This window comes from Pongo abelii, chromosome 1 (genome assembly GCF_028885655.2).
Source record: "Pongo abelii isolate AG06213 chromosome 1, NHGRI_mPonAbe1-v2.0_pri, whole genome shotgun sequence".
In the NCBI taxonomy this organism is placed as follows: domain Eukaryota; kingdom Metazoa; phylum Chordata; class Mammalia; order Primates; family Hominidae; genus Pongo; species Pongo abelii.
In genome coordinates, this window is record NC_071985.2 from 77,875,616 (window position 1) to 77,897,276 (window position 21,661).

At 36.5% G+C, this 21,661-nt stretch overlaps 1 protein-coding gene across 10 annotated transcripts in view; it reads right to left on the reverse strand.

Annotated features, from left to right (window-relative positions):
* The window catches only part of DNM3 (dynamin 3), a 577,169-nt gene that overhangs the window by 225,210 nt on the left and 330,298 nt on the right, over positions 1–21,661 (reverse strand). The window contains exon 16 of one of the 10 annotated variants that reach the window (XM_054525323.2): positions 12,417–12,675. The exons of 8 other annotated variants lie outside the window; for them this stretch is intronic. In XM_054525323.2, coding sequence (XP_054381298.1) covers positions 12,541–12,675 — 135 coding nt within the window. In that variant the 3' untranslated portion in view covers positions 12,417–12,540. Of the gene's footprint in view, positions 1–12,416; positions 12,676–21,661 lie in introns of those variants that run through there. One more of the 10 variants, XM_054525326.1, reaches the window with a different exon arrangement.

Here is a 21,661-nt window from a genome sequence, read left to right on the forward strand (position 1 = left end):
GCCAAACTAGGCTTCATAAGTGATGGAGAAATAAAATCCTTTACAGACAACAAATGCTCAGAGATTTTGTCACCAACAGTCCTGCCTTACCAGACCTCCTGAAGGAAGCACTAAACATGGAAAGGAACAACTGGTACCAGCTACTGGAAAAACATGCCAAATGGTAAAGACCATCGATACTAGGAAGAAACTGCATCAACTAATGAGCAAAATAACCAGCTAACATCATAATGACAGGATAAAATTCACACATATCAATATTAACCTTAAATGTAAATGGGCTAAAGGCTCCAATTAAAAGACAAAGACAGTCAAATTGGATAAAGAGTCAAGACCCATCAGTGTGCTGTATTCAGGAGACTCATCTCACATGCAGAGACACACGTAAGATCAAAATAAAGGGATGGAGAAAGATCTACCAAGCAAATGGAAAACAAAAAAAAGCAGGGGTTGCAATCCTAGTCTCTGATAAAACAGACTTTAAACCAACAAAGATTAAAAGAGACAAAGAAAGCCATTACCTAATGGGAAAGAGATCAATTCAACAAGAAGAGCTAACTATCCTAAATATATATGCACCCAATACAGGAGCACCCAGATTCATAAAGCAAGTCCTTAGAGACCTAAAAAGAGACTTAGACTCCCATACGTTAATAATGGGAGACTTTAACACCCCACTGTCAACATTAGACAGATCAACGAGACAAAAAGTTGACAAGGACACCAGGAATTGAACTCCGCTCTGCACCAAGCTGACCTAATAGACATCTACAGAACTCTCCACACCAAATCAACGGAATATACATTCTTCTCAGCACCACATCACACTTATTCCAAAATTGACCACATAGTTGGAAGTAAAGCACTCCTCAGCAAATGTAAAAGAACAGAAATTATAACAAACTGTCTCTCAGACCACAGTGCAGTCAAACTAGAACTCAGGATTAAGAAACTCACTCAAAACCGCTCAACTACATGGAAACTGAACAACCTGCTCCTGAATGACTACTGGGTACATAATGAAATGAAGGCGGAAATAAAGATGTTCTTTGAAACCAATGAGAACAAAGACACAACATACCAGAATCTCTGGGACGCATTTAAAGCAGTGTGTAGAGGGAAATTTATAGCACTAAATGCCCACAAGAGAAAGCAGGAGAGATCCAAAATTGACACCCTAACTTCACAATTAAAAGAACTAGAGAAGCAAGAGCAAACACATTCAAAAGCTAGCAGAAGGCAAGAAATAACTAAGATCAGAGCGGAACTGAAGGAGATAGAGACACAAAAAATTCTTCAAAAAATCAATGAATCCAGGAGCTTGTTTTTTGAAAAGATTAACAAAATTGATAGACCGCTAGCAAGACTAATACAGAAGAAAAGAGAGAAGAATCAAATAGATGCAACAAAAAATGATAAAGGGGGTATCACCAGCAATCCCACAGAAATACAAACTACCATTAGATAATACTATAAACACCTCTATGCAAATAAACTAGAAAATCTAGAAGAAATGGATAAATTCCTCGACACATACACCCTCCCAAGACTAAACCAGGAAGAAGCTGAATCCCTGAATAGACCAATAACAGGTTCTGAAATTGAGGCAATAATTAATAGCCTACCAACCAAAAAAAGTCCGGGACCATATGGATTCACAGCCAAATTCTACCAGAGGTACAAAGAGAAGCTGGTTCCATTCCTTCTGAAACTATTCCAATCAATAGAAAAAGAGGGAATCCCCCCTAATTCATTTTATGAGGCCAACATCATCCTGATACCAAAGCCAGGCAGAGACACAACAAAATAAGAGAATTTTAGACCAATATCCCTGATGAACATCAATGCAAAAATCATCAGTGAAATACTGGCAAACCAAATCTAGCAGCAAATCAAAAAGCTTATCCACCATGATCAAGCTGCTGGCTTCATCCCTGGGATGCAAGGCTGGTTCAACATATGCAAATCAATAAATGTAATCCAGCATATAAACAGAACCAAAGACAAAAACCACATGATTATCTCAATAGATGCAGAAAAGGCCTTTGACAAAATTCAAGAGCCCTTCATGCTAAAAACTCTCAGTTAACTAGGTATTGATGGAATGTATCTCTAAATAATAAGAGCTATTTATGACAAACCCACAGCCAATATCATACTGAGTGGGCAAAAACTGGAAGCATTCCTTTTGAAAACTGGCACAAGACAGGGATGCCCTCTCTCACCACTCCTATTCAACATAGTGTTGGAAGTTCTGGCCAGGGCAATCAGGCAGGAGAAAGAAATAAGGAGTATTCACTTAGGAAAAGTGCAGATGACATGATCGTATATTTAGAAAACCCCATCATCTCAGCCCAAAATCTCCTTAAGCTGATAAGCAACTTCAGCAAAGTCTCAGGATACAAAATCAATGTGCAAAAACCACAAGCATTCCTATACACCAATAACAGACAGAGAGCCAAATCATGAGTGAACTCCCATTCACAATTGCTTCAAAGAGAATAAAATACCTAGGAATCCAACTTACAAGGGATGTGAAGGACCTCTTCAAGGAGAACTACAAACCACTGCTCAACAAAATAAAAAAGGACACAAACAAATGGAAGAACACTCCATGCTCATGGATAGGAAGAATCAATATTGTGAAAATGGCCATACTGCCCAAAGTAATTTATAGATTCAATGCCATCCCCATCAAGCTACCAATGACTTTCTTCACAGAATTGGAAAAAACTACTTTAAAGTTCATATGGAACCAAAAAAGAGCCTGCATTGCCAAGACAATCCTAAGCCAAAAGAACAAAGCTGGAGGCATCATGCTACCTGACTTCAAACTATACTACAAGGCTACAGTAACCAAAACAGCATGGTACTGGTACCAAAACAGAGATATAGACCAATGGAACAGAATAGAGCCCTCAGAAATAATACCACATATCTACAACCATCTGATCTTTGACAAACCTGACAAAAACAAGCAATGGGGAAACGACTCCCTATTTAATAAATGGTGCTGGGAAAACTGGCTAGCCATAGGTAGAAAGCTGAAACTGGATCCCTTCCTTACCCCTTTTACAAAAATCAATTCAAGATGGTTAAAAGACTTAAATGTTAGACCTAAAACCATAAAAACCCTAGAAGAAAACCTAGGCAATACCATTCAGGACATAGGCATGGGCAAGGACTCCATGACTAAAACACCAAAAGCAATGGCAACAAAAGCCAAAATTGACAAATGGGATCTAATTAAACTAAAGAGCTTCTGCACAGCAAAAGAAACTACCATCAGAGTGAACAGGCAACCTACAGAATGGGAGAAAATTTTTGCAATCTACTCATCTGACAAAGGGCTAATATCCAGAATCTACAAAGAACTCAAACAAATTTACAAGTAAAAAACAAACAACCCCATCAAAAAGTGGGCGAAGGATATGAGCAGACACTTCTCAAAAGAAGACATTTATGCAGCCAAAAGACACATGAAAAAATGCTCATCATCACTGGCCATCAGAGAAATGCAAATCAAAACCACAATGAGATACCATCTCACACCAGTTAGAATGGCAATCATTAAAAAGTCAGGAAACAACAGGTGCTGGAGAGCATGTGGAGAAATAGGAACACTTTTATACTGTTGGTGGGACTGTACACTAGTTCAACCATTGTGGAAGACAGTGTGGCAATTCCTCAAGGATCTAGAACTAGAAATACCACCATTTGACCCAGCCATCCTATTACTGGGCATATACCCAAAAGATTATAAATCATGCTGCTATAAAGACACATGCAGATGTATGTTTATTGTGGCACTATTCACAATAGCAAAGACTTGGAACCAACCCAAATGTCCATCAATGATAGACTGGATTAAGAAAATATGGCACATATACACCATGGAATACTATGCAGCCATAAAAAAGGATGAGTTCATGTCCTTTATAGGGACATGGAGCTGGACACCATCATTCTGAGCAAACTATCGCAAGGACAGAAAACCAAACACTGCATGTTCTCACTCATAGGTGGGAATTGAACAATGAGAACACATGGACACAGGGTGGGGAACATCACACACTGGGGCCTGCCGGGGGGTGTGGGGAGAAGGGAGGGATAGCATTAGGAGATATACCTAATGTAAATGATGAGTTGATGGGTACAGCACACCAACATGGGACATGTATACATATGTAACAAACTGCACGTTGTGCACATGTACCCTAGAACTTAAAGTAAAAAAAAAAAAAAAAAGAAATGTGATTCCCAATGTTGGAGGTGGGGCCTAATGGGAGGTGATTTGATTATGGGGATGGAACCCCCATGAATGGGTTAGCACTATCCTTTTGGTGATAAATGAGTTATTGCTCAGTTAGTCCATGTGAGTTCTGGTTGTTTAAAGGAGTCTGGGACCTCCCCCTTCTCTCTTTCTTGCTCCCTCTCTCAACATGTCACATCACCTGCTCCCCTTTCACCTTCTGCCATGGTGGTAAGCTTCCTGAGACTCTCACCAGAAGCAGATGCTGGAGCCACACTTGTACAGCCTGCAGAACTGTGAATCGATTAAATCTCTTTTCTTAGTAAGTTACCCAGCCTCAGGTATTTCTTTATAGTGACATAAAAATGGGCTAATATAGTCATCTACATTAGCACCCCAAAAATAAATACATAAATACTTAGATATGCTTCTACTAACATATGAAAAAGATCTATATGAGGAAAATGAAACTCTAGTGAAATAAATCAAAGAAGACCTCAATAAATGGTGGGAAATTCCATGTTCATGAATAGGGAGACTCAATTACATTAACACGTCTATTTTCCTCAAATTGATCTATAGATTAAATGCAATCCCAATTAAAATAATAGCAAGTTATCTTGTAGACATTAACAAACTGCTTCTAAAACTTACATAGAAAAGTAAAAGACTCAGAATAGCCAACATAATGCTCAAGAAGAAGAATCAGAGACTGACACTACTCAAATTCAAGATTTATCATAAAGCTATAGTAATAGAGTATGGTATTGGTGAAAAACTAGGCAAACAGATCAACGGAACAACATAGAGAGCCCAGAAACAGACCACACAAATCTAGTTAACTGATCTTGGACAAAGGGAAAAAGGCAATTCAATAGAGAAAGGATGGTCTTTTCAACAAAAGGTGCTGAAAGAACTATAAATCTACTCGAAAAAGAACTGCATGTACACAGTGACCTCACACTTTTTACAAAAATTAATTTAAAATGCATCACAGACTTAGACACAAAACACAAAATTATGAAACTCTTGGAAAATAACATAGGAGAAAATCTAGGGGAACTTGGGTTTGGTGAAGAGTTTTAAGGTATAACATCAAAATCACAATCCATGAAGAAAAAAATAACTTGGGCCTCCTTAAATTAAAAAACTTGACAATGCCAAATAGAGATAAAGATGTGAAGGAACAGGAACTCATATTCATTTCTGGAAGGAATGCAAAATGATGCAGCCATCTGTAAAGATAATTTGGTAGTTTCTTACAAAACTAAACGTAGTCTTACCATATGATGCAGCAATTATATATAATCCTAGGTATTCACCCAAATGAGTTTAAAACATGTTCACACAAACACATGCATATAAATGTTTAGAGTAGCTTTTTTCATAATTGCCAAAAAACTGCAAACAGCCAAGATGTCCCTCTACAGGTGAATGGGTAAACAAACTGTGGTACAACCAGACAATGGAATATTATTTAGCAATAAAAAGAAACAGTGACAAGAGGGGCAGATTTTTAAAAAAGAAGAAATCTCCACCCTGTGGTCTAGTGGTTAGAATTTGGTGCTTTCGCCACCACAGCCCAGGTTCAATTCCTGGTTAGAGGGCCAGTCCCATTTGTTGAAAATCCAGGCAAGGTGGGGCAAACCTGGATTCTCAGCTACTCAGGAGGCTGAAGCAGGAAAACCACCTGAGCCTAAGGAAAAGAAATCTGGAGACGTTAGTCTAACTCCTAATAGTTCTGCTACCTGAGATGTCATTTAGCCATCCTGGCCTCAGTTTCCTTACTTGTGAAATAGGAGTAATATCAGAATTGCCAAAACAAATTGATGGATTTTCAAAGGGTATAAATACACAAAGTAAAGAAACAAAATTTCTGGAAAGCAAATAAATTTGTCAATTTAATCACATATTACATACATACACACACATACTTTTGGAATTCAAGGCTTTTTTTTTTATTGAGTTTTGTTCTTAGTAGACATACATAGTGGGTTTGGGGTTTATATTAATTGTCTTTACCTTTTCATTGCTTACTTTATACTATTTGAATAAAGTTAAAGGTGACCTAAAGCAAGATTATTTCTCTAAATCTGCAAATAAAGGAACTGAGAAACCAGGACAAAGAATCATTCCTGATATAAGGAAACAGGAGAAGTGAAGAGCAACAGGATATTCAGAGAAATATGAAATCTCATATGATCTGAATTTTCTTCTGTGGAAAGAAGAAAAATAGGAAAGGAGAAAAAGTGATTTTCTCAAAATTTGTTAACAATGCAAACTATCTTTGAGGGACAAGATGGAGAAGAACCTTAAAACGAGGAGGCACAAGCGCCACGCAACCCCACCTCCATGCATCTGCTGTCACATATTAAGGACCCCTGAGCACTGAAGACAAACAAAAACAAAAATAAGGCTACTATCCATTCTCAAGAAAATGTAGTCTCATTGAATATATCAGGTCTACCCAGAAGAATAATTTTTAAAAGTAAAGGATGAACCATGTTTGGAAAGAACAGCACTTACTACCAGGGAGGGAAGAAAAGAAGGGGTCAGGGCAGAGGCAGTGAAGATCTTCACTGTGTAACTGTAATTACCATTTTAAAGAATCTGATGCAAGCATATTATAATGCTAAGATTGTATTAAAAGGGGTGTTATTTCTATTCTCCATTTATATATGTATTAAAATATTTTATAGTAAAAATTAATTTAAAAATAAACCAAAAGAGAGAAAAATGAATATCATATTGCTGATACAAAGCGTAAGTGGTGTGAAAAATCTGAGAGTGGTCACTCTGGACTGCTGGTGGGAAAAGGCAGATGGGACAGACTCTCATGCAAAGAAAAGAAGGAGAAAAGAAAACCTTCCCAAACCTACAAGTGAGCCTTGGAACAAATAATGACATAAAGTTGTGAGGTTCCCTCTAGGGAGGTCTTCTGACACTTAAGAGGCAGGCAGAATAAGAAGAGAACAAATCATGTGCAAAGATATTTCCTTTCAACATTAAGGTGACCTGGCCGTGGAGAGTAGCTTCTCAGAGAGGACAACCTGGATGGTGAGGTTTTCAGAGCTTAGAGACACAAACCCTCCATAGCTAGGGTTCACAACCCATGATCCATGAACAATCTTCAAGATGAGGAGTCTTTAGAAATCAATCTGTGAATGTGTGCAATAGCCTGATGAAAACATCTATAACTCCTACGATGTTCTTAAATGTTTACAGAACTTCAAAAAGTTAAAGAACAACTGGTAGAGATGAAAAATACTTCCAGGCTGGCAAAGGATGCTCTCAAAACTTTCTATCACCAATTGATTCTGATTCCTTCAGGGAGAGGGGGCTGACCATCAATAGAGGGTGAGAAGTCCCTTGAAGAAGCAAGAAGTAGCAGCCTTTGTATCAAAAGAGGCAGATGCCTGGATTCTGGACCTCTCAAAAATAACTAAAACTATGCTCTAAATCCATGTCATCTTCAAAAGGGGGGGACGGTGTTGTCCTTCTAAATTATTTCCCCTTTTATATTATGTCTCTTGTATATTATTTTACCTGCGGTTGGTACTACCTTAGGGTGGTCAGGAGAATGGAAACTGTATTTCATCATTACAAAGTTAAAAAAAAAAAAAACAGCAACTGACACAGGGTTAACAACCAAGTCCACATTCCCAAACCCTTGTTCAGCTCTCTAGGTCATGTTGCCTTTCTGGGTTGTATCTCCACATTTCTTGGAATTTGTAACCGACGTTTAAATTAACTCTTAAGCACTCTGCACTTTGAGGTAAAGTTGGTTGGTCGTAAGCAAAAATAACTTCAAAGTCTGAAGTCCTCACTCCCTTTTGGTCCCTAAGCACCCAAAAGATGTTCTGTCATCCCCCAAACTCTGGAATGTCTTCCCAGGAAGTGAGTTAAAATGACATTTCTCTTTATTCCCATTTTTATTGTAATTACTGATTAACAACGTTTGGTTTCTTGCTTCTCACATTTTTGCCTTTCTGCCTTGCAAATGAGTTTTATCATGCAGGAGACCAATTATAAAACAATGTAAAATATAACAACTGTTCATAATATGACTGCTTGGAATTAAAAAACAATCTTTATTTGAGGATGGGCCAAATTCGTCAGACAAAAAAGTCAAAATGTGGCTCCTAAGACATTTCTCCAGGCTTATTATCATAGTGGAACTAATCAACAAACCCTTCTATATTATTTTATTCCCAGTTTCAAAACCAGCTAAACTTAGTTGACTTAGATTATTCAGCAGTTGTTCTTATCTAGCTATGAAGCAGTGTTTGCAATACATTTACAATAGAACTTCACAAAATGGATAAACAATTACCAAAGTCTAGAAAAATGATTCCTAAGTGCACAAACACATTAAAAATCTTCTGTTTAGGCCAGGTTGCTATATAATTCTGAATAGAGTGTGACCTTGCTTCCCTCAGAGGCTCTTTGGAATTTGGCTCTGATTTCAGACTTTCCTCTGCCAAGCATATAGAATGAATTAGGTGAAGCTCTGTTACAAATGCACCCCACCCACAACGGTTTCCAATAGAGAGCTAAATGTTTGAAACCCACAGTTCAACTGAAATGTAAAAATGGTTCTGCTTTCAAAATTGAGTTTCACTTCCCTTTGTCTTGTGCTCACCCCTTTTTCTCTGCATTCCAATTCTACTCCCCAGTGAGAGAATAAAATTGGAACAAACGTAAACAGGAAACCTAAAGTAAACAGTCTAAATGCATATTTCTAGTCTTTAATTTCAGGTATTCACACACTGAAGGAGCCTCTTTCAATCTCACTGCCGATGCAAATAAAGGAGGCATTAGGAGCTTCCCTCAATTCCATCTTAGCTTTAGTACCCAGAGTCCGTCAAAGACCATTGAGGCAAAGAGCAAAACCTACTTATCTTCAGGACCCAGCATGAACACTGAGTGAGAGGAGCTGCCCCTATGTGTTGACTAAGCTTTCCAGCCTCCCTTTTTTTTTTTTTTCAAATCACTTTACTTCTATTCCAGATGTTCGATGCTCTCTTGGTGTTCCAATTCTCAGCTGTTACAAAGAGAGCATCTCATGAATTAATTTATTATATGGTATAGGGTGTGCAAAAGAAAGAACATGGGCTTGCTGGCAGACCAACTAGGGGATCAAATCTCAGCTACACAGTTCATTCCCTTAAGAGGTCGTGACAGGAAAGCGATGAACTTCTCTAATATTTGGATTCTACATTTGTAAAACCCCAAACCCAAGTCTGCAACGAGAATGCACATATCAAGTCCATGGGTCAGATTCCGTATTTAATAAACTCTAAGATGATTTTTCCTCCTTTCCCACTCCTGGGCTTACACATCCCAGAAGTATTTGTCTTTTAAAGTAGACAATATGAAGAGAGCAACATTTAACAGAAACAATGAATTTCTTAAAAAGGCAAGTTAGGCCCTGAGCACCTAGCCTGGGGACATATTCTGTGATATTACCATACCCTCCAGATTGTGCTGCTCATTACTGTGTTGAGGGTCATTGTTTAGAAGGGAGGATAAAATTTCTCAATTTCTAAAAAAAATTAATTTCAAATTCCTACTTTTCAATCACCAACTTCCCAACTGCAGAAAAACTGCTGTGTCTCTGCAGATGGGTTTTATTTTATGTAGTGGGTATGTCTTACAAGAACTGTGCAATTTAAATGGTGGTCAATGTAATGATATTTTCCATGTTTATTTTGTGACAATTTTCTTTGCTTAACAGTTCAGGTTGTCTGATGCTATATTCAGATTACATATCTAAATCGTCCATCAGTATGTCTGGGATTCTTTGAGTTCTTAGTAGGTTTTAACATCATTTAATGAGAAGATTTAGAAAACATTGCAACAATAAACCTAATGAACTTCACAACTTGTAAGTTGAGCAGGATAGGGATACTAACGCTATTTTGTAGAAATAAAATTGATATAAAGCAACTAATCCAAGGTCAAGCTATTACTTGAGTGCAACTGAGCCAAGAACATAGATTTTGCTATTATTGTTATGATTGCTATTGTTTTGAGTACTAGAATATTAATTTCGATTACACTGCTGATTCTCTAGAAAAAAAAACAAAAACTTTGAAGCCAGGTGTATTGGCTCATGCCTGTAATCCCAGCACTTTGGGAGGCCAAGGCAGAAGGAACACTTGAGCCCAGGAGTTCAAAATCAGCCTGGTGAAACCCTGTTTCTACAAAAAAATAAAATAAAAAATAAAAAATAAATAAATAAATAAATAAATTAGCAGGGCATGGTGGCGCAACCCTGTAGTCCTAGCTACTCGGGAGGCTGAGGTGGGAGCATTGCTTGGGCCCAGGACGTGGAGGCTGCAGTAAGCCATGACTGCATCACTGCACTCCAGCCTGGGTGACAGGGTGAGATCCTATCACAAAAAATAAAAGAATAAAAAAAAAGTTTGAATGTATTTACCAAAATAATTGGCAATACTTTTAAGCAACTAACATGTTTTATTAACTGCCAGACCAAGCACATTGCCTACTTTAAAAAATCCATAATGTTTCAGTGTATTTGGGTTTTGAAACCCAGAATCACTGTATTTTCCTTAAACTGGTACACAGATAATTCTTAGTATTTATTTGCCAAGTCTTGACTTATGACATCAAAATTTAATTTGTGTTAACTTAAAAAAACTTTGTATAATACAGAATATTTTCAACATCATATTATATCCATTAAGTGTGTAAAACCAATATATTGAACTTTCCCAGAAATTATTTGTGTTTGAAACCAAAACTGGCTAAATAAAATATATCTCTATTGGGTAGTATGTGGAGACAATATGGAGAATAACAGGCATCATCTAGAGATGGTGCTGTATGTGCATATCTGTATTAATACTGAAACAAGTGATCTTCTTATCCCCTTTCCCTCTCTATGGCCATCACTTTCCACTAACCTTTTGGCATCTGGGACAGGACAGCCAATGCCTTTCCGTACCTAGCTCCCTTTGGTTAAAAAGTTGCCTTTTTACCAGTTCTTGGTAAAGGAACTAAGAAATTTTTTTGATAGAAACTATATTCAGTTGTCATGATTATTAAAATTGGACTTTAAATAATTACCTGCACAATTGGAATGATACTACATTATCAATACTTACTCTCAAAATAAAGTGCTGATACTATTCTCATACTGAAGTCACCAATTGCAGGAAAACTGGCAATTGGGGTCCTTAAGCCTTCCTGCAATGGTATAAAAGATTGGGTATTCAAATTTTTCTACTTTTGTTTTCTCTCTTTGAATAAAAACAGAAACCCAATCTTAGGACTCTGCGCCTAATGAGGCCCAGAATTTGAATTTTCAGGCAGTCTCTGAGGACTGTGCAGATAGAGGGAGGGCCATGCAGGGCATGCTCCACTTTAGTGAGTACCTCTGAGCAGGTTCATTGCAATTCATTTCATCTTTATTTTTGTCCTTACACAGAGTAGGAGAAAAGCAAGTCTGTGGAGAAAATTTTATTGAAATGAGCTGGATTTATTGCTGGACTTGGTTATCTTATTTTTGAGGAAATATTTGCATTTAAGGGAAAAAGTGTGTTTTATTACTTCACCTCTAGTACCATTTAAGGTATGTAATGATGGTTAGACATCAACCTGCAAAATATTTCTTCAGAGCACCCATGTCCTCTAGCTTCTCATATCCCAGTGATGCCAGATCCTAAATTAATTTCATGCACACAAACTCAACATTATTATCTCCATTTTTATGCTTTATCTAGTGAGTTAAGCATCTTAGAGAAATCGTTTTTTTTTGTTTCCCCTAACTGATCTTGGACAGACTGTTAAAAAAAAAAAAAATCTATAAAATGTTGTCACATTTTTTTCCTCTTGACCAGACGTCACGTCCCAGCTTAATGACCTTCACACTACAATAATGTTGCCTATTTCTAACAGTAAAAAGTTCCAGTTCGTTATAACCAAAAACTCAAAGAAATCAACTATCAGTCTTGAAACCCCTTACATATTATCTTTAAATGGAGTTCATAAAGTTGTGGCAACACCCACCAAAAACAGACATGAGGCAGATTGATTCATCAGCACCTAATGAGTTAATTAAGAAACAAAGATACAAGAACACACAGAATTATGGCCAGCCTGGCCTTGCTTCTTCAGTTTTAGTCAGAGACCACAACTTCTTTTAAATAACCCCAGTTTATTTTCAAAAAAAAAAAAAATCCTCTCTTCAGACAGGATATGGGGGAGGAGTTAAGTGGTGATGTTTTACACATGCACATCTGGATACAGTCCAATTATTTCCCTTAAACATTCCCCCAGTTGTTTTCATTTTGCTCCATGCTTTGGCATTCATAAATTTGTGAGATTAATTGTGTGTCAGCAGTCTGCAGGCCTGGAGCTGGGCACCACTTTAGTAGCAATACGGCTACAAAACAACTCTGTAGAGAAATACGTTCACATATTTAAAAAGGAAAGCATAGTCACATAGTTCATTTCTGTTTAATATCAGGCATTGACATTATGCATAAAGAAGGTAGTGTAATCTTTCAGGGAATTGCCCTAATAGCAAGACATATATAGATATATATCTCCACGCCTACCAGAAATACGTGTGTGTGTGTGTGTGTGTGTGTGTGTGTGTTTGTAAACTCAACTGTTTTAAAGCATAAGAAAGGATTCATCAAGAGGAAAAATGGAGAGTTCAGGGCTGGACATTTGTGTTCCTTGTTTTCATCTGATTATTTTGAAGGGCGTGTCAACAGATTGCATTTCTTGTCTTGGAAATGTACTAACAATTAAAATTACCTTTGCCAAAAAGAACCAACTTATCTTAGAGATGGTGGAGAAGCATCTTTGTTTTAAAAGATGTTTTGCGAAGCCTCCTATGCTTTTGAAATTACTATATGAAAAGTGAAACTAGAAGCTTTCTGCCCTGATGTGTAGGCCTCACAGTTCAGATTATGAGCTCAGCTAAGGAAGAGCTGTGTTCCCCAGAGCCCAGTGGAGTGGCGGCACTTGGTAAGTGCTCCGTACTTGCCAGCTGACAACAAAAGAACTATCATTTAAATGTTGGTAAACAGATACTTATTCTTGTTTAATGTTATCTTGCATTATATCCATGACTAGGAAATAAACCTATTAGATATCGTGACATTTTTCACAAGTAAATGCCACATGCCAAAGTAAGGTAATAGGTAGGGCAAATTTTCATGCATATACATAGTTCTGAGATTTGCAACATCACTATTGGGAGGAAACTGGCAGCTTCTCCTCTAACCCTCTACAGAAACACAAAACATACAGCTATTGGAAACATGTTGATCATTCCTCTGGAAAATAATTAGGCTTCAAATAAATCATATGCTATTCCTGCAATAAAAGAAGGAAACTTTTTATGGTCTTCTGTTTTCCCTCAAGTACACTATATGTTGAGAAGTTTTACCTAAATCAAACTGTAATCTAGCAGTAAGCTCTTAATTATATAAGAAATAAAATGCATTGCAGATATTACAAAGAATCCACTTGTCCTTAGACTATTTATCTATCAGAATATTTTCTATGCCAATATATTTGAAGGCTACTGAGAAAATCACACACTGTTCTTTGGCTTTAGTTTCCTTGTGAGTAAAATGAGGTGCATACTCTCAGCCCTATCTACGATACAGGGTAAAAGTCAGGATCTAACAAGTGAAATTGGTAAACCATAAGGAACAAAACAAGTGTTGGTTAGCATGCAGTAAACATACAAACTCTCCTACTCATGGTTCTGTATTGAAAACCAAAATACATAGTATCTTATTCTTTACATAAATTAATTTACTGATCTTGAGACCTAACTGAATCATGATAGCATATCCACATAGACTAGATTTGTTCCTACAGGGCAAACTGCCATGCATTCATGCTAAACTATACAAGAGCAGTCAGGTAACAGAAGGCAATGCTGCGTCAAAAACAATGCAAATTTGACTCAGAACTCAGAGACACGGTATGATATTTGTAACATATTTACAGATACAATTAGGCTTTATTGAAGCTAATTGATTTTCACCATCTGAGCTTATTATCTACTAATGGTAGCGTTCTAGTCATCTAATCCCTGCTATGCACGCCATGGGTGAAAATTTAATTAACCTCTCAGAGCCTTAGTTTTTTAATACATAAAAAAGTAATAACACCTGCTCTGATGAAGCTATTGTGAAGATTAAAATGTGAGATATGAAGAAGTGCTTTTACAGAGTAGTCACCCAGTACTTATTGGTTATATCTAAAAATTATTGAATCCGTATTCCCAAAACTATGCTGGAAAATAAGTCCAGAATTAAATAAGGCCACAAATAATCCAAGCAGAAATGATCCAGCATAGCATCATTAAAATATACACACATATTTGTAAATATTGCCTGTATACATTTTTCTTAGAAAGTCCATATAAGTTATACAGAAGCTGAAATAAACCATAGCAAAAAAAACTTCTCCCCTCTTCTCAATGACATCTTGAATTTAGCAGTTGTAATTTTATTTTAGTAGAATAATACTTCTATTAAATCACTTTAATAATGATAATTATAATTAATACTTATATAATCCTTTAACTTTTCAAAGCATGTTCATACCAATTATTTTCTTTTGGTTTCCAAATAACATTATGAAAATATAATCTTGAATTTAATACCAGTTAAATACTAGTGGGAGTAACAAACTTTGTCAAAACTAAGATGCAATAACACTACTCAGAAAAGCTTTGCAACACAACCAATGGCCAAATTCCACTTCATTACATGTAGATCAAAGTCCACAAATGACAATCAGTCACCACTAATAATAAACAAAAAATTCTGGATTCTAGTCCAGGCAGGGGAATGCTTTTCATGAATGCAAAATTAGAGGTAACATTCTGAAAGTAGGCTCCACAAACCAACTAGCTCAGCATTCTAAGTCCAGTTTCATTCAAAGTACACACAGATAACTACTATCACCGCCCTGGCTTTAGAGTATTAGCTCACCCAGCAGTTCAAAGCATTCCTCATATTTTAGACTAGAGGAGGATCACCATTTTTGCTCTATTTTATGGACTGAGACATAAAGTGATGTAGACATGCCCATGGAGCTGGAATAAGACTTATTCTATTTCATCTCCATAAGGTGACCCCTTAACCCCCTGCAATCTAGCTTCTGTCTTTACCATTGTATTGACAATGAAGTCCTAAATATCACTGATGATCAACTAATAATCAAACCCAGTGACTTAGTCTTTCTTCCTTTCATTGATATCTCTGTAATATCATCTTGAAGCTGTAGTAAACCAGGGTCCATTCTGTCTCTCTTTCTGTCTCTGTTTTGCTCTCTTGCTCTCTCTCTTGCACACCCTTTCTCTCTGTCTCTCTCCCTCTCTTCATCATCACGGCATGCACTATCTTACTACCTTGCTTCTTTTAACTGTTTCATCTATGTTCATTCCTATCCCTTCCTTACTTGTGGATTCTCTGACTTACACATCAACCTCCTACTCCTCTCTCCAGTCATCTTCACTTTATATATGTAAAAAATTTACTACTGTACTCTCAGAATTATACAGACTCAAGTACATAACAAATACTCAATAAATATTTTTAAATAAATGAATAAATTACTCTCAATGGAAAAATCAATCTCTGGACACTTTCTTAAGATTTATTTTTTAACACCAGTGTGTTGGATGGATTGGAATTGGATTTTTTTCTTCTTATTATTACAGCCATGTGCCACATAACCACGTTTTAGTTGATAAGAGATCACACCTTCAATGACAGTGGTCTCATAAGATTATATGACAGTATTATTACTGGAGCTTTTCCTCTGTTTAGATATGTTTAGATACACTAATACTTAGCATAGTGTTACGATTGCCTACAGTATCCAGTACAGAAACAGGCTTTACAGGTTTGTAATCTAGGAACAAAACAAACAGCCTGGGCATGTGGTGGGCTAGACCATCTAGGTTTGTGTAAGAACACTCTATGATGTTTGGACAACAAAGAAAGAGCCTAATAACACAATTTTTAGAATATAATTATATCATTAAGCAATGTATGACTGTATATTCATTGGGCACATTAAGGGGAAAAAAACCCTATAAAATGAATTATAGTATTTACCACAGGACAATACTGAAGATGTGCATGACCTTTAGGAAGATCCAATGGAGACATTTCTCTCAGATTGTGTTTGTCTTATGGATACCAAAACCACATCACTGTTAGCATTTCCTCTGGGTTGGCTATAAGTCCACTCAGAGCCAAAGTGCTTTATAACACACAGTTAGGTATCTTTTAACATTGCTTCCTATTGTCTCATCCCTAACTCTTACTCTCATCCCGTAATTTTGTCTCTTAGTTATCTTACATTTCTAAGCCCCCACAAGGCAGGTAATGAAGTCCTTTATCCTAAACTTCTTTCTCAACATTTTCACTTATCCAACTTGGTTTTAGAAAGTACAGTAGTGCCCCCACTTCCCCTTATGTGTGGGGGATACATTCCAAGATCCACAGTGGATGTCTGAAACCTTGAATTGTAGCAAACCCTATATATACCATGTCTTTTTTCCTATACATACATAGCTATGATAAAGTTGAATTTATAAATTAGGCACTGTAAGAGATTGACAACAATAACTAATAATAAAATAGAACAATAATAACAATATACTATAATACTAGTTATGTGAATGTGGTGTCTCTCTCTCTCTCTCTCTATTCTTGTACTACACTCAACCTATTTTTGGACCACAGTTGACCACAGGTAACTGAAACTGCAAAAGCAAAACCATGGATAAGAGAGGACTACTGCAAAAGAAACTTCGAAAAACTGGCTCTTATTGGAAAAAAATCCATTTTCAGAATTATACCATTGTTCTCTCAAACTCAAAACACACCATCTCCAATTCCTCAGTTTCCCTTTGCCTTAAGCACCTTCAGTCACCAAGTCCTACTGAGTTTCTTTGTAGTTTGATCTATGTTCTTTCCTTTCCCTTCCTATATTCATAGCCCTAGAGCAGGCTTTCATTACAATATCTAATATTATTATCTAAATTTACTACATCTATTTTTCCTCCCTCCAACCTCTTTTCTATAATATATCCAAATAGATCAATCTTGCTATTATTTTGAGTTGGTCACTTCACAGATTAAAAACTTTCTGGGGTTCCCCACTGAGAAGGCAATGAGTCTAGCATTCAAAACTGTCCACAATCCCTCTCAAACTACCTTTTCACTCTGTACTAATTAGTTATCTTTTGCTGCATAACAAATTGCCCCCAAACTCAGATGTTTACAACAGTAAACACTGATTATCTTACATTTCTGTGGATCAGGAATCTGTAACGGGCTTAGCTAGGTGATTCTAGCTCAGGGACTCCCACAGATTGCAGTCAAGCTCCTGACTGGAACTGTAATCATCTGAAGATCTGACCAGGGAAACATCCAAGCTCACTAACCTGGCTATTTACAGGCCCTAATTCCTGCCATATTCTGTTGGTCATGGCACTAGTTTCCTATTGCTACAGTAACAAATTAACACAAACTTGGTGGCTTAATGCAATGCAAATTTATCACTGTACAGTTCTGGAGATCATAAGTCTAAAATGGGTCAGCAGAGCTGCATTCCCATGAGCAGCTCTAGGGGAAAATGTTTCCTTCCTTTTCTGGCTTCTAGAAGCTACCTACATTCCTTAGTTCATAGCTTCTTTACTTTCAAAGCCAGAAAAATTGCATCTTCTCTCCTCTCTGACTTCTGCTTCCACCCTATATCTCCTCTTCAACTCTGAATCTACTGCCTCCCCCTTAAACAGACCCTATGATTACACTGGATTTACCTAGATAATCCAAAATAATCTCTCCATCTCAAAATCCTTAACTTATTCACAAATCACGTGTGCAAAGTCACTTCTGCCATATAAGATAACATATTTACAGGTTCTAGGGATTCAAATATGGACATCCCTGGGAGGGTTGGAGGGATTACTTAGCCTACCACAGTTACACAGACCAATCCTGAAACAACATGAGAGGGGATTATAAAGAATGTGTATAGAGAACACTGGAGCATGTCTACCACAAAATCTACCTTCTAACTTTTCCCACTCTTGAGCAAACTTTGATCCTTTTAGCTGGACCTGTCCAATTTTTACCTATCATTAAAATATATCAAATATGTGATAAAGCAAGTATAGTAAAATGTCAAAGTGTGGTAGAGAGCATACTAATATTCAACGTAAAATTCTTTCAACATTTGATTGTGTGAAATTTGTTATAATAAAATGTTTACCAAAAGTGCACCTTAGCTCCCATCTTCTTCATGAAATTTTATTTCTTGCTATTAGTTCTTGGAGGAGTCTCCTTCCTCCAGTTTCTTATTTGTACTTATTATCTATACCACTCACTTAGCTTCAAAGAATATGGGATTTCTAATGTCACTGAAATTAAATATATGAATGGATACTTCCATTTCTTACTGTCAGGTCTTTAAGAAATTAGGATCATACCTTACGTTTTCTCTATTTTTCCCATGGCACAATCTACAACTATAGTAAGTATTCAATGATAACAAATGGATAAATCAATATTAACAGGTTTTGAGGCACTGAAATATATGATTTCCCTGCTATATCAGTTTACTTGTAATCACTTGTAAAAATTAAAGAAGAAAACCAAGGTTTATACATAATTAGTAAAAGAAGATTATTGTTTGCAAATAAAGATATTACTGATTCAGAGCCAGTGTGTGTGCTTTTCGTTATTTTTCCAAAAGTAGGAATACATTTCTGCTGATCCAGCCATACTCATCTCCTCGTCTCCTGTGTGAACAATAGCAGTATTTTGTAAGGTGCCTGGCTAAAGTCAGGAGAGGGTATATGGCCATTAGATTGGTAAACTGTTGTTAGAAATAAAATTCCCTGGTACTTGTTTTGTTAGAATGCTGTATGCTTCAATGAACTAAATTTACTCCATATGAATTAAGATAATAATTTTTAAAAATCAGTATATCCACAACTTGATGCTGATCCCACTACTTGACTTTCTGTTCTTGAAAGATATAAAGCCACTTAGATAAATTATGGAAACTTTCTGAACCATTTTGTGATATCTCATTCAGAAAATATTTGTTAATATTCATAATGAATTCCTATTGTAGTTTCCCTCAATGTTAGAGAGTAAACCTGAAACAGCAATATCCTTCACCCATTTGTGAAAATATAAAACACAAAATGATCTACTTGCAGTCTACATACCATTCATAGGATAGTCTGCCAATCTTCCCTCAGTAGACATCATTACTAACACATATGTTGCATGCTTTTTCTGATATAAGGTAAATTAACAAGTGATATTAAAGAGTAAGAAAAGAAAACATCAAGCACGACACCAACTCTAACACTGAGACATTTGTTAAAAAATGTCAGCCAAGGAAGATAAATCAACAACGTGTAACTTGTCAGTCCCTTCTAAACCAAACAGCAAAAATCAAGAGTGGGTATCCAAGTCTCAGATGTAGCCCAGGAAAAAAGTGTTTTTTGGTCTGAAATCTTCTTCCATCATTTATGGACAAATTTATTTCAAAACAGAGCATATTCACAATGGATCCACAGTTCAGCAGGACAGGTCTCAAAACCTTGGATTTAAAATTTAAATTAGGTTCCATTAATTTATATTTCCTTCCTGAGCTGATGGACTCAAGCCCAGGAAAAAAGGAGAAAAAAAAATCATTCTATACTCAATCATCAAATTTGTTTCAGGTTCGGCTACTGTACTTTTAAGAAATATTTTCTAATATTCAAAAGCATAGTCTTCATTTTGCGGAGCATATATTTTATAAAGAATAACATTTATATTTCTAGTCAAGAAATCAACAGAGATAGTTTTTCTTATTAACATACTATTATGACATACTATTATTAACATACTATTTTCTTATTAACATACTACTATAGTATCACCAGTAACTCATCATAATTTCAAGTTTGGCATTCCAGAGTTATGGATTTCTAGTTTGGTATTCCTCTTAGGTATTTGGCTTTTAAATACTGTTGTCCTGGCTTGGTCCTGGCTATATATGATCCAGAAGACTTAAGCTGCAGAGATCTCCAGTTAGGGATGAATATGCTTTATGTTCACCGCAAAATATAAAATTATAGGCCAAGCAAAATTAATGAATATTAAATCTTTGAAAGGCAAACGTTAATGCTAAGAATTATCTCAACTATTAACCCTAAACTTTAATACTTTTAATGAGAAATAAATCTAACCATAATTTTTTTTTCCTTTTTAAATTTACCCTGAAATCATTCCTTGAAATTAGACTTCTCCCTGATTCATTTGGGGACTTCAAGCTCTCTTTTGAGCCTATAATCCCAGTGCTTTGGGAGGTTATAGTGGGACGATTGCTTGATGTCAGGAGTTTGAGACCAGCTTAGGCAACATAGCAACATAGCAAGACCTTATTTAAAAAAAACCAACCAACAAACAAAAAAAACTCTCTTTTGAGACTAAGTTTTGTATTTTCAATTGGATGTCTTCACCTGAATGACTTACATATGTGTAAATCTCAGTATATCCAAAACTGAAATAATTATTATATTTAACAACCTCACCCCCTGCATCTTCTTCTAGATTCCTTATGTAGTTATTGATACTGCCACTCTGCCCACTTGCTTTAACAAAAACTTTGGCGTCATCCCTGACTCTTCTCTCTCTCGACTCCCTTAGCAACTGCTCATCAATTCTATCACTTTAACATCCCTCTTCCATCCCTGGCTCTCCATCTTCACTGTCAGTGCCTTAGTTCTAGCATCCATCATCTTTCACACATTGCAGTCACTTCTGAAATGTTTTCCCTTTCTCCAAGTTTTCCTCCTTCCAATCCATCCTTCACACCTCTACCAGAATAATCTCTCTAAAACGCAAGCCTCATAAAATTGTTTCCTTGCTCAAACCCCTTCCGGAGCTATTCACCACCTGTAATGGTAGCTTACTGTCTTTTTATGTGCATAGCACAAATGATAGATAGAATTACTAAAAGAGATTAAAAGGCCAACATTGGTTAAAGATGCCAAGTTTGGAAAAACTGGAAATGAGTGTATACTCTTCCTTCAGTAGCTCTTCAGTACTGCATCACCGTTTGTTTAATAAGAAATGTTTTCCCAACCACACATGCTGTCCTGCCTACTCGGGATGGCAAGTGCTTCAATAACTCACTAAATTCTGCAGTTTTTCTTTGGTGGTTGGCTTGGCATTACATCACATCTTGTGTCTTATCTCTGATTTACATAGAACTGTACCCTTCTCTATTGGTCACATGACCCACCAACACAGCATAAGGCTGACATCAATACAGTAGTAAGTATAGTAGTCCCCTTATTCTCGGTTTTGCTTTCCCCAAGTTTTACTC